The 13,894-nt window shown below is 39.7% G+C and overlaps 1 protein-coding gene across 2 annotated transcripts in view; it reads right to left on the bottom strand.

Annotated features, from left to right (window-relative positions):
* The window catches only part of fbln1 (fibulin 1), a 61,939-nt gene extending 56,896 nt beyond the window's left edge, over nt 1-5,043 (bottom strand). For both annotated transcript variants that reach the window (XM_078416839.1, XM_078416840.1), the window contains exon 1: nt 4,694-5,043. In XM_078416839.1, coding sequence (XP_078272965.1) covers nt 4,694-4,754 — 61 coding nt within the window. In that variant the 5' untranslated portion in view covers nt 4,755-5,043. The remainder of the gene's footprint in view (nt 1-4,693) is intronic.
* Between the last annotated feature and the right edge of the window lie 8,851 nt (nt 5,044-13,894).

The following is a 13,894-nucleotide window of genomic DNA, read 5'->3' as shown; positions in this document are numbered from 1 at the left end:
TGGTCGATGTACACTTGATGGGCTAGGACCCATTTCCATCTGTAGAACTATTGTCTTATGACTCTATAATATAGAACATACAGCTGTGCAGCAGAAAAACGGTCCTGTTGGTCCACAACGTCTGTGCTAAACATGATGCGAAATTAAATTAATTTCTTCTGCCTGCACATGAGCAAACAGTCTCAATTCCCTCTATATTCATATGCCTATTTAAAAGCCTCTTAATTGTCACTATGGTATCTACTAACACCATCACCTCTGGCAGTACATTCCAGGCACCTCCCACAATAAGTGTAAAATAAAACTTGCCTTGCACATTTCCTTTCCTTCTCTGACCTTAAAGTTATGCTCTTGAGTATTTAATCATATCATATCATATCATATATATACAGCCGGAAACAGGCCTTTTCGGCCCTCCAAGTCCGTGCCGCCCAGCGATCCCCGTACATTAACACTATCCTACACCCACTAGGGACAATTTTTACATTTACCCAGCCAATTAACCTACATACCTGTACGTCTTTGGAGTGTGGGAGGAAACCGAAGATCTCGGAGAAAACCCACGCAGGTCACGGGGAGAACGTACAAACTCCTTACAGTGCAGCACCCGTAGTCAGGATCGAACCTGAGTCTCCGGCGCTGCATTCGCTGTAAAGCAGCAACTCTACCGCTGCGCTACCGTGCCGCCCTGGGAAGAAATTCTGACTGCCCATCCTATCAATGCCCCTCATAATTTTATAAACTGCTATTAGATCTCCTCTCGTCCTCAGACACCCGAGAAAACAATCCCAGTTTGTCCAACCTCTTTATATAGCTAATGCCCTTTAATCCAGGGAGCATCTGGTAAACCTCTTCTGCACCCTCTCCAAAGCCTCCACATCTTCCCAGAATGGGGCAATCAGAACTGCACACAATATTCCAAATGCAGCCGAATCAAAGTTTTCTACTTTAACAGTAAGTGTCCTTGCAACTTGATTATTTTTGTAAAGCAAGTTTGTCAAGGGATTACTAAATCATGTATCTGCATGAGATGTTAAATGCCATTGACCTGCTTGTTGTACAATATTCTCAATATTTGATTTCATTTGGGTAGAAACCAATTATATGTTGAGCACAATAATGGCAGGTGATGTTTCTGGTTGAGAGAAGGAAGACACAGAGTCGTACAGCAAGGAAACGGGTTCTTCGGCCCAACTCGTCCATGCCAACCCATCTAATTTAGTCCCATTTGCCCGCATTTGGTCCAGACCCCTCTAAACCTTACCTATCCATGTAACTGTGCACGTATCTTTTAAGTATTGTTATTGTGACTGCCTCTACTACCTCCTCTGGCAACTATTCCATATATTCATCACCCTATGAGTGAAAAAACTGCCCCTCAGGTTCCTATTAAATCTTTCCCCATTCATCTTAAGCCTATGTCTTCTGGGTCTTGATTCCCCCTTCACTGGGTAAAAAGGTTCTGACTGTCTACCCTTTCTCTGGCTCTCATAAGTTAATACACTTCTATCGGGTCTCGCATCATTTTGCAGATATTGTCCTGTCCTCAGCTTTCTAGCCCCTGTATGAAGAAGAGTCACCTATGCATGTTCTCCCCAGATGCTGCCTGGCCTGCTGAGTTCCTCATGGATAGTGTTTTGCTCAAAATTCAAGCATTTGCACTCTCATATCTCCATTGTAAACATTATCACTTGCTGTCTGTTGGGCAATGCAAATTTCCAATGAACCAGCTGGCCTTACATTCCTGTAGTCTGAAGATAGACACAAAAAGTTGGAGTAACTCAGCGAGACGTCCGGAGAGGACATGGCGGTGATGGTGGAGAGGTCGGTGCGGCGGTCAATGATAACGCTGACCGACCGACGGACGAGGGGGGGACATGCGGAAGTGAGGACACCGCTGCCGAGGGAAAGAACAAAGGAGGACCCAGCGTGGGCGGACCGCCATGCAGGAGGGGGAAGCCATTTGTGTCTATCTTCAGTTTAAACCAGCATCTGCAGTTCCTTCTTACACATTCCTGTAGTCTGAATAAAAACCCGAGATTTATACTGTATATGAAAACACTATCAAGAATCCCTTAATGAACAATGCTACGCTAATGAATAACAGATTTAACAACATTTTCATATTAATTGCAACACAAAGGAGACAATTTAGCGCATTGAATTCATGCTGGCTCCGAGCAGGGTTATTCCATCAGTCAATTTCCATTTATTTTATTCCCCAGTAAGCTTGCAACTAATCCTCTTTTACATGTCCCTGGCCAGTGGGCCGGCGGTGGAGCCTCGCGTCCCGGGTCTCGCGGGTCGAAACCTCGCGAGTCGGAGGTGGAGCCTCGCGGGCTGACAAAGCCCGCAGCCATCGGTGCTTGGGTCGGCCGAGTTAGCGATTGGGGCCTGGGTCGACGCCACAGAGAGAACCCGGCGGTGATAGTGGAGAGGTCGGTGCGGCGGTCGATGATGGCGCCGACCAACGAACGAAGGCGGACATGCGGAAGTGAGGACGCCGCTGCCGAGGGAAGGAACAAAGGAAGACCCAGTGTGGGGGGACCACTGCGAGGGAGGGGGAAGGGCAACAGGGGGCCGGCTTGTGGGGACTGCCATGAGGGGGGGGGGGATGAATTTATAACTTGTAAGCGTCCTTTATGGGCGACTATTGGACAAAGAATTTCACTGCGACTTGTCACATGTGACAATAAAGTATTCAATTCAAATTCAATTCAATTCTATCCATGTCTAAATGGAGGCGACATTTCAGGTTGGGAGTCTTCTTCAATTAGTGTAAAGAAGGATCCCGACCCGAAACATTGCCTACCATTCCCTCGTCAGATGCTGCCTGACCCACTGAGTTACTCCAGCCCTTTGTGTTTTGCAACTGCAGTTCCTTGCATCTCTGTGCATACATATTGTCTGAAGGACAAGACTCAAGAACAGAAACACCTTGGGGTATTCGAAAAATTATCAGGGTAAACCTATTTTTTAAGCTTCTGCTAAGCTGAAGTCAGAAATCTTACAGACCATTGCATCATAGCAATTTTTTCCTCTATAAAGTTAAGATTTGAAGTTCATATCTGGAAGACTGTGAAAAGTAAGAGCTTATTTTTCTTCTGATGCTTGACACCAACAAAAACAGTGCATCATACAACACCTATTTTCTGTATGCTTAATGAATACCACGAACGTGTGTCATGTTGCTCTATGTCACAAAATTTGGGAATTTCATTGTGCTGCCATACCAAACGTAACCATTCAGTTTATCGTGATTAGAAGAAGCTGCATCAGAAATAATTGCTCACATGGAGTCTGAAGAGAAGTTATCAAAGTAAATACATAAGACAATTGAACAAAATCAGCCACGAAGTGCTGGAGTAACTCATCAAGTCAGGCAGCATCACTGGAGATCATGGAGAACAATTAAATAAAATATTATTGATAATAATATTGATATATACAATGCAACAAAAGCTTTTCACTGCACCTCGGTACACATGACAATAAACCAAACTAAATATAACAAATCCTGATCATGGACTGAAGAGCAGATAATGCACAACTATCACAATTATTAAGCCATCATGAATGCCTAATTCAAATTTTTGAAAATTATATTTGGATTCACATGGACCCAGACTTGGATATTTCCACAAAGGCTGATCAAGATCTGATTAATTTCTGCATTGTAAGTTTCAAGGAAGCATTCTCTTTTCTAAAGAAACTGAAACTCAGATTTGCTTTGCCGTATTTATGGTTTGCTACTTTACAGGCATGAAAGTGCCTCAAGGAGCAAACAGATTTACACTCAGGGGCTGTACAGGTGATATGGCTTTGGGTGGGGGCAAATAACTTTACAAGTTATACAATTCCTTAGATAGGCACAAAATGCTGGACTCATAATTCAGAGTGAAGAAGGGTCTCGACCCAAAACGTCACCCATTCCTTATATCCAGAGATGCTGCCTGTCCCTCTGAGTTACTCCAACATTTTTACATCTATCTTCGGTGTAAACCAGCATCTGCAGTTCCTTATATATTTCCTTTGCTGTTTTAACATTGCAACATTTAAATGGGTTGCAAAATCATTATGTCATGGCCTGCAAGTAGGCTGAACCCTTGGAAAGACTGTCTGGCAAACAAATAATTTGGTACAGCATAACAACAAATTCCACAAAGCATAGTTATTACATCTTCATCAAGACATTTACAAAGCTTGAAACATAAGTAGATATTCTATAAGCAAAAACATCTTTGATTAAATTAAATTCTAGCCCGGACAGGTTCTGACTGAGAATTAAAAATGATAAAAAATAGCAATCTGAGAAACGAATTTATATTACAAATACAAGTAAGCTGACTGATGTATAAATGGAATGGAGAAGACCTCACACAGGGCCTCTAACAAACCAGATTTATTCTGAAATACACACAAAGTTGAAGAAATAGTCATAAATCACAATTTAAAACATTTTGAAGTATAAATCAGCTGCATCGACTGCTTGATCAAAAATATACAATGTGATTTTAACTATTGCAGATAAACTGCCAAAGGCCACAATGTATTTCCTGCAATAGACTTTGATTATCTGTGTCCTTTTCAAATAGGTAACAAAGGAGCTCTGTTTCTGACTGCCAGCAGCCGGCCTGCATGGTTTCAGACGATAGGGCTATGAAAGTACTAGCTGCAATGAATTTTCTCTTACCTTGTAGTCTGAATAGTAACAGACTGAGCAATATTTTCGAAATTCTGGCTGGGAGATCCATGAAGCTGTAAACTGGGAAACTTTCTGTTATAGTTTTTAAAAGAACAAAGATGCCAAAGGCTGTTCTTTCTCTTAAATAAAATCTTTCTCTTCCTTCGTTCTCTCTCTTCTTTCGTTCCTTCTCTGCTTTCTACTGCAGTCCTAACTGAAGCTGCATTTGACCACAACTCATTTAAGAAAAAAAACCCCACAGGATTTACTTTGAAGGTCTGGCCCTTTCCAAAAGAGATTCCTTAGCAATTAGTCTGTAAGATTTCTGGCCAAACACCCGGAGGGGAGCTCAGCCAGGGAGGTGGGGAGGGGGGGGTTGCAAGGCTTCACTGCAGCAGTGCTGCTGTTGCTGTTAATTTACCAGCAAGTTTATCAACTTCCCTCTTCTAACCATCAGAGTAATGAATGTTTCATTGGAATACCAAATTCCACCGTAATAGCTACATTAAAGATATTTTCCTTTAATTTTGTCAGATTAAAGGCATTGGATTATTGGTGTTCTGTTAATAAGCACCTAATATGAAATTCTCTGTCATGTAATTGTGCATTAAATCGAGATTTGAATAACTTTCCTGAACTAATGCAGCAGCCTCCAACTATAAGACAATTGGCAAAATCTGGCTTTGATATTAACCTCTTCCTCTACCCCCAAGTTAATAAATAGCAGGATGTCAAGAGGGTTAAAAGTTAAAACAGGAACATGCATATGTCCTGTCTTGAAAAAGTGGCAAATTTATTAAAAAACTTAAATTAGGTTTTCATAGATTAATTTAGAGTTTGATTTAGAGTTAACAATCTTCCAGAGACTAATCAGTTGGATAGAAATTAAAGCCTAAGTTGAGGACTCAGGAAAGATGTAACTTCAAAAAGTCATGAAGTTATAGAGTTAAGCACAGAAACAGACCCTTCTGCCCACCATGTCAGTGCCAGCCATTAAGCACTAGTCCTTTTTATCTTAACTAGATGCTGCATAAAAGTTGAAACTACCTGTCTCCATCAAATATTCTTCTGCATCACAGTCAAACACACAAGTATTAGAAACCTGCTGGCAACAGTAAAATTGAACTTTGAGATCATGACAGTGGGATATTGTGCAATGTAGCTTGTTCTGCTCCTCTGTCAGTGGCAATCATAGTAAAGTCCATTTTCCATAGTGTTTCCTTTTGTTAATTTTTTTATAGAAGGATTTCAGAATTAAATTAACATAAAGTGAACAGTTGCCAGAGCTTACTCAGCAAAGCAAATTTTAGTTTAGTTCAGTTTATTGTCACGTGTACCGAGGTGAGGTACAGTGAAAAGCTTTTTGTTGCGTGCTATCCAATCAGCATAAACTATCTGCTCGTTTTGCTAACATAATGGAAGTTATAGGAAATACAAATATAATTCAATTCTTAAAACACAACATCACTAAATTATCATTCTGTCTAATGATTTATGATATTGAAAAATATTTGCCTATTCATACCAATGGATATTGGTTTCATCGAGTTTTAGGTAGGGAATCTTCTGCTCCCTTGTCATAGCTCATAATTATCAAAACTGAGCACCCTCTACCAATCCAAATGTGTATTAATGTGAGGACACCAAACATTAAAAGGCATCTTTCCTCTAACTGCTTTCTTCTTCTGAGACAATCACTTGGGATTGGCTCCGTTTTATGGTATCTCAGGAAGTTTAATAGGCCAATATTAGAACGACAGACACAAATGGGGCAGGTGGTAACTGACAGTGAAATGATCCGCTTCTTACTTAGGCCTCTGTGTGCTCCAGGTGAAGTAATTCACCTCAGGCAGATGAAGTACTTCCAGATGAAATAGGGTTCTCAATACTACACCGAATACTACTACTCCACTTTGACTAGTCATTAGCCAGAGGTTCCCAGGAGTCAGTGGGGATTTTGCAAACTTGGCTTATCTTGGAATCTTTTTCACTGCCCATCTGATGATCTTTTCCCATGGCTGAGCTCAGAATAAAGTACTTGTTTGGGGAGTCTTGTTTTGGGTAAATGAAGAATGGAACCTGCCCAGTGTAGCATACAGTGTAACTAGACCCTTGGTAATGGGGATATTGATCTAGGAGAGCACCTGTTGACCTGTGTTTGCTTATTCTTCCAGTGAATTTGCAGGATTTTGCAGAGATGATATTGATAGATTATTTTCTGTTTTTAGTCTTATGTTAGCTCAGTTTTTTTTACCCTACACATTATGTCCAGTTTGCCAGGCATTTCCCATTAACAACTGATTACACAATTCCAGAAGCATAATGTGCTGCTAATTGTGCCCATTAAGCCATTCCAACTCATCAACTGCTATAGACATTGAAGATAGACACAAAGTACTGGTATAACTCACTGGACAGCATTTCTGGAGAAAACGGATGGGTGATGTTTCGGGACGGAACCCTTCTTTTTTGTTCTACGCATCCCACCTCCACTTTCCCTCCTACTGAAAACTAACATGTACTTCTCTCTTCCAGCCTGACAAATGTCTGCGCTGCATCCAAACCATTGACTGTTTCTCTTTCCACAGATGCTGCCTGACCTATTCCTGCATTTTCTGACTTTGTTTCAGATTTCCAGCACACAAAACTCAAAGCCCACATCAAACACATAGTTACAACAATAGAATAATGATCATCTTTCATTACAGATTGAAGAAGGGTCTCGACCTGAAACGTCACCCATTCCTTCTCTCCCGAGATGCTGCCTGACCCGCTGAGTTACTCCAGCATTTTGGGTCTACCTTCGATTTAAACCAGCATCTGCAGTTTTCTTTCCTACACATCTTTCATAACAATGTTTTTATATTAAGTGTTCACATTGTCTCCAATAATGTTGACCACATCTCCAAGCCCAGCTCTAATTTAGATACTGGCACTTTGAAATTTGATTAAGGGTTACTCCTAGAGGGACACTTCACCACTGAAGAGATTGAGTATGGATGAGATCTTCCAAGGGAGAAATCACATGTCAGGTCTGCCCAGGACCGCTAGATAAGAAGAAGAGGAGTGCGTATGAGAAAGCTTCTTGGGGTCCATGGAGATGGTGGTGCAATGTTTGACCTGCATGACCACTCGTGAGAGAGGTCAAGAGACAGGGGAGTCAATCTCCTTGAGTCTTTTTAATGCTGGCCTTTGTTCAACCGTCTGCTAATTGAATCCCCCCTGACCTGTGTCCAGCTATCACTTGCCAGACTATGTTCCACTTCCAGCTTTCTCCATCCCACCATAATCAGTCTGAATAAGGGTCCCGACCTGAATCATCATCTATCCATGTTCTCCTGAGATGCTGTCTGACCCACTGAGTTGCACCAGCACTTTGTGCCTTTTTAAAAATAAAATTTATCTTTGTATTTGAATATTCTCAGCCTACATTTCCAACACGTCTTAACTTCCACTCCGGTGTCACAATGTCTTTTGGACATAGGGGCCAATTAGGGGCCTAATTTTAATAAATTAGGATACATAAAATACCTATCTTAATTTTATAATCATTTTGTTTTGTTTAAAAAAAAACAAGTTTGCTTTCCTAACAGCCCAATGACAGTGAGTATGAACCCAACGATAGCAATCAGTGATCACTCTCAAACTTTTCCCCTCTTGTTTGCCTTTAACCTTCAACCAATCCATGTTATATCCATCGGATTTATTATTTATAGCTACATGCATAATTTAATCTCTTCCTTACAAGGCCATTTGCTCATATTTGTCAATTCCCCAATTTATTTAAATCCTATTACAATTTATTTCCACTTCTACTATGTTGTAACTCACCATACAATATTGTTACATAGTTGAGTGACGGAAATAAATATTTGGAGAATGGTAAAATGGACTGCCTTTTCACGATCATAGGTTTTACAATATGGTCAAAGATTAAAATTATCCCCCGTAATTTTAGAACCTAGAATGGAATACTACAGCACGGGAAAAGGATCAATGTCCACACCAAACATGATGCCAAGTTAAACTAATTTCTTCTGCCTGCACGTGATCCATATCCCTTCATTCCCTGTATATGCATGTGCCTATCTAAAAGCCTCTTAAATACAATTGTCATGTCAGCTTCACCCCTGGGGTGCATTCTTGCTATGCAAAAAAAATGTCCCGCACATCTTCTTTAAACTTTGCCCCTCTCTTAAAGTTATGCCCTCTAGTCTGTGATATGTCCACCCTGGGAAAAAAGTTCTGACTGTTTACCCTGTCCATGACTCTCATCATTTTACAAATTTCTATCAGATCTCCCCTCAGCCACCGACGCTCCAGAAAAAACAATTCAAGTTTGTCTAAACTCTCCTTATAGCTAAAACCTTTTAATCCAGGCAATATTCTGGTAAGGGGTTTGTCTGAAGAAGGGTCTTGACCCGAAACGTCACCCATTTCTTCTCTCCAGAGATGCTGCCCTTCCCACTGAGTTACTCCAGCTTTATGTGTCAATATTCTGGTAAACCTCTTCTGCAACCTCTGCAATGCCTCCCTCCACATTCTTCCTCGAACGGGGCAAAATTATCTAGATTGCAAACATTTTTTTTCCTGTGGAGTTACAATATTAAAACAATGCCACTCATAACACACTTTTGTGTCTACTAATTAGAATGATAGCTCAAACTAATTTCTCTGATTTGTTTAAGAGACTTAGCATAACTTTCAACTGTTACACGGTTTAAGTTTTAGTAGCTTATAAAATGTATTTTTTGGAAACATTAAAATACTGAATTTATAAGTTCTTACTTGGAATCAAAATATATGATATACTTAAAGAAAATGCAGATAAAAAACATACAGATTACATAACCTATTTCAAACACATGTTGCATGATAAGGTTTACATAATTGCACCTACAGATTATACATGTGCCTTGAAATATCCTTGTATGTGATGGCCGATTCTATGACAATGGGACAATAGAAAATAGAAAATGAAAAATAAAGTTAGATAAAACTGAAAATTCACGATAGATTTATCAACATCTGAAAAAAAAGGTTATAATATTTTGTATATAACATTAAATGTGTGCAGTCACCAATATCTTTTAATTGGGATAATGACTTTAGTCCTCATTATCCTATGTACAAGTGGACTCTACCTTCAGCTACAAGCTATTTTGCACTTTCAGTAAGCGAGTGGACCTGACTAATATTACAGACTAAATTTGTTGTTCATTCAAATGATGGACTCAGTTATTACTGCAGAGGGCGCCCACTGACTTTAGAGATGAGAGCCAAGGGCATCTTTTTGATTGGTCTTGAACTTTTTAAGTTTTCCATTTAGTTTTTCCTTTAATTAGTACTTTCATTTGAAAGCATAGAAGCAACTTGAATTTATAGATTTATGCCTACAGGCAAGAATCATTTCCCTCTGTGAATGAACTTTATAGATTGCCTTTATAGATTTTAGATATAGACTTTAGAGATATAGTGTGTAAACAGGCCCTTCGGCCCACAGTCTACACCGACCAGCAAGCACCCGTACATTAGCATTATCCTACACACTAGGGACAATTTACAACGTACAGAAGCCAATTAACCTACAAACCTGTACGTCTTTGAAGTGTGGGAGGAAACCGGAGCATCCAGAGAAAATCCATGCGGTCACAGGGAGAACGTACAAACCCCGTGCAGATATTTATAAACATTCTTTGTTGTCTCCTGTGGGTCACTACTATAGTACACTGCTATTTGTGGATGTTTGCTCTGTGAAATTAGCTGCCATCTTCACTACATCATGATAGTGACTACACTTTAAAAGTACTTCATTGTAAGCCACTTTGAGGTGAAACAAAAGAATCAAAGATATTTACATGAATACAAATACTTTTTTTCTTCCATTTGGGAGTAATTGTCATGTATGATGTATCACTGGTCACATCTGATTAAAGAAAATATTACTGTGATACCCGATTTGTATAGGTAGACTGTTGATGCAATGACTATCTGTGTTTCAAAACTGAGAAATCGAACAAAAGATAGTTAAACTTTCTATTTGAATGTTGAGTGGGGGCAAAATATTCCTATGTTAACATCCTACAGTACTTGCACTGTTATTTGTGATCCTTTGATTTGAGGATGATGTCTCTCATAGATTTGGTGATGGTCTTATGATGATGTAGGAGTCCAAACCTAGAATCAGAATCCCACCCAAAAATACAAATATTTCCTCGCAGATCCAATACCTATTGGCAGTGGGTTCTTTATTTTCCCCTTTTCAACTTTGAGGGCAAATGGTTCACCCCAATCTAATGCACTACCTGATGAAGAATATGCTGCCATTGAGTCAGATTAATGGCTTGCTCCTCCCAGTTTTAACCTATACTGTACATGTTTCCTTGAGAACCTCTTTCACAGTTCCTTCTGCCCACCAGGGATGAGTTGGGAGCAAAGGAGCTGGGAATCTGGAATCCACCTCCAGCTGAGTGTTACATGATGGTGACTGCCTCAATGCTGGTGAACATTTACTTCAGAAGGATACTGTCAATAGCTTAGCAATCTTCCCGTTTGATGCTAAGTATCTTCCAGATGCATTTTTGGTGTTACATCTCATATTCTTGAGGTGCTGTCACCCATGTTTTGTGTTCATCGAAGATAAGGATGAAATTTGGATCTTGGTCTCCTTCCATAAATCACTATCATGGTGGACCAGTTTCACAAAGGAAGCACTTGTGTATTGGATATTGTACTTCTGCCATGTGGCCCATTGAATCTATGCTGGCTCCCTGTAGAACAATCTCATCAATCCCACTCTTCCTCAGCTTATTCACTAATAGATCTGCACTTATCTCACTCATGTGCCTATTCACCTTCCCTTTTCTTTCATGATTCTTTGCCATTTGTCTACATTAAGGGGATATTTAATATTCAACTAATTTACCATATTTTCTTCAGGATGTGGGAGGAAACTTATGTGGTCACTGATGTATGTGTAAATTCCAAAGAGATAGTACCAAGGTCAGGGTAGAATGTAGGTCCCAGAAGCTATGAGAAGAGGTATCAACCCCTGCACCATTGCGGAGTCACCGGATCCTCTGAGTGGGAGCTATTATTATCTCCAACATCCATCCATTGATGATGATTGTGATATGTCATGTGTAAGCCTAAGGCAAGGTAGCAGAACATCTTGCTCTTCAAGAAACGTCTCAGCAATCTTAGGCTGCAGTATGTTAATGTGACAGAATCCATCGTGTGCTGAAGGTCATTCTCAGCATGCATGGGAATGGCACAATCATTGGCACATGAAGGTAAGTAATGGATACCTGGAAGACACTGAAGATAAAAGAGCTGTGTAATCCATCAGTAATGGATATCAATTCTACTGGGGAGACTGTCTTTCATGTCGGAGGCTGAGCGGCAAACTGATAGATATATAATTATGAGGCATAGAGAGGAGAGAACGTTTTTTTCCAGGGTGAAAGTATCAAATACTAGGCAGTGCATCTTTAGACAGAGAGTGGAAGTTTAAAATATTTGTGAAGCAAGTTTTTAAAAAATGGTAGGCGCCTGGATTGTGTTGCCTGGGGAAGTAGTGGAAGCAAATGCGATAGCAATGTTTAAGAGGCATTCGACAGACACGTGAACAGGCATGGAATAAAGATATAGAAATTAGCATCGTGGTCAACACAGACATTGTAAGCCGAGGGGGCTTTTCTTCTGCTGCACTGTTCTACGTACTAGATGTTAGAAACATCTGAAGGCACCTAAAGGGGATGGAGACATGCAAGTGTAATCTTACAGCAGAGACAAAACAAAAAGATGTTTTGGAAAGACCATGAAATTCATGCTTGCCTCTCAGTGGAAAAACGTGCAAGATTATCAATTTTTAGTTAAGTTAGGTTTATTATTGTCACGTGTATTGAGGTACAGTGAAAAGATTTTGTTTGTATGCTATCCAATTAATTATGCTCACCTTCACACACATGGCTCTATATCCTGAATATATATAAATATATATATATATATATAATATATTCAATATCTATTGTGAGTACCTGTGGCTGAATCCTACTGGTGTCCAACATACATTTAGTGCTTTTAACCAAGGGCTAACTTCTCCTGCTATATGCAGGTTAGATTTAGCTCTTAGGGCGAAAGGAATTAAGGTATATGGGGTAAAAAGCAGGAATGGGGTACTGATTTTAGATGATCAGCCATGATATTGAATGGCGGTGCTGGCTCAAAGGGCCGAATGGCCTACTCCTGCACCTATTTTTCCATGTTTCTATGTTCAGTAGCAGGTTACCAGGATACACATAAAGGCATATGTCATTTTTGGTGATATAAATGTTCACAGACATGCAGAAAAAGGTGGTGATTAACCACATAAAAGGTACAGATATAGTCAGATTCCTGTCTGAAGGAGAAAGTGTGAAGAAATTGAGAAAATACTAAATTGGCTGAATGCAATGTAAAAAATATCACGGGGACTTCATAACAAATTGAATGGATGACTAATGAACAGTGTTGAATTTCATGTTTGATTTGAGATTGGAAATTATAATGGGAGCCACAGATCCTGTGCTGGAACTAGACAAGATATTAAAAAGTAACTGCTAATGGATTGCAGATAAATTTAAAGATCAAACTTTATTATTGCATATATGGACTTAGAAACAAAGGCATATGACTATCTGGTGACAGAAGGAAAGGGATATGTTTATGTTACAATAGAAGCTGGCATTAAAATATACTGGTGAGACAAATGAAGGATTACTTCATGTGTCAGGGACACTTATCAGGACTGACAAGAATCTGCAATGTTTTTCTTCAGGTTTATACGGACATAGCATCATTCCTCTGTAATGGAAAATGTGCGTATGGTTGCCAATGTGTTTAACAATGAAATTAAAGGGAAATTCTCAGAACTTTTAAAAGAATAATGAACAATTGAGTATTTCAATTACATACGGTAATTTTCATATTGGAAAATGCAGGCATTATTAACATCTGCCTTGCTGTTGAGTTATGCAGATTTTACACTCCTAACTTTTCCCACACTGCACCACAGCAGAAGAATTACTGCACATGCCAGAATGGAAAGTATTCAAACTCGCCACATGACATTTACTCCTTCGTATACAGTAGAATTCCGCAGTTTATTGTTTACAAGGCAGCGGATAATTTAGGAAATAATTATTTGTCAAAAAACTGCAATTAAAAAAA

This window comes from Rhinoraja longicauda, chromosome 20 (assembly GCF_053455715.1).
Source record: "Rhinoraja longicauda isolate Sanriku21f chromosome 20, sRhiLon1.1, whole genome shotgun sequence".
NCBI lineage: Eukaryota > Metazoa > Chordata > Chondrichthyes > Rajiformes > Arhynchobatidae > Rhinoraja > Rhinoraja longicauda.
The sequence above is the reverse complement of the archived record's forward strand: the minus strand, read 5'-3'. Positions and strand labels throughout refer to the sequence as shown.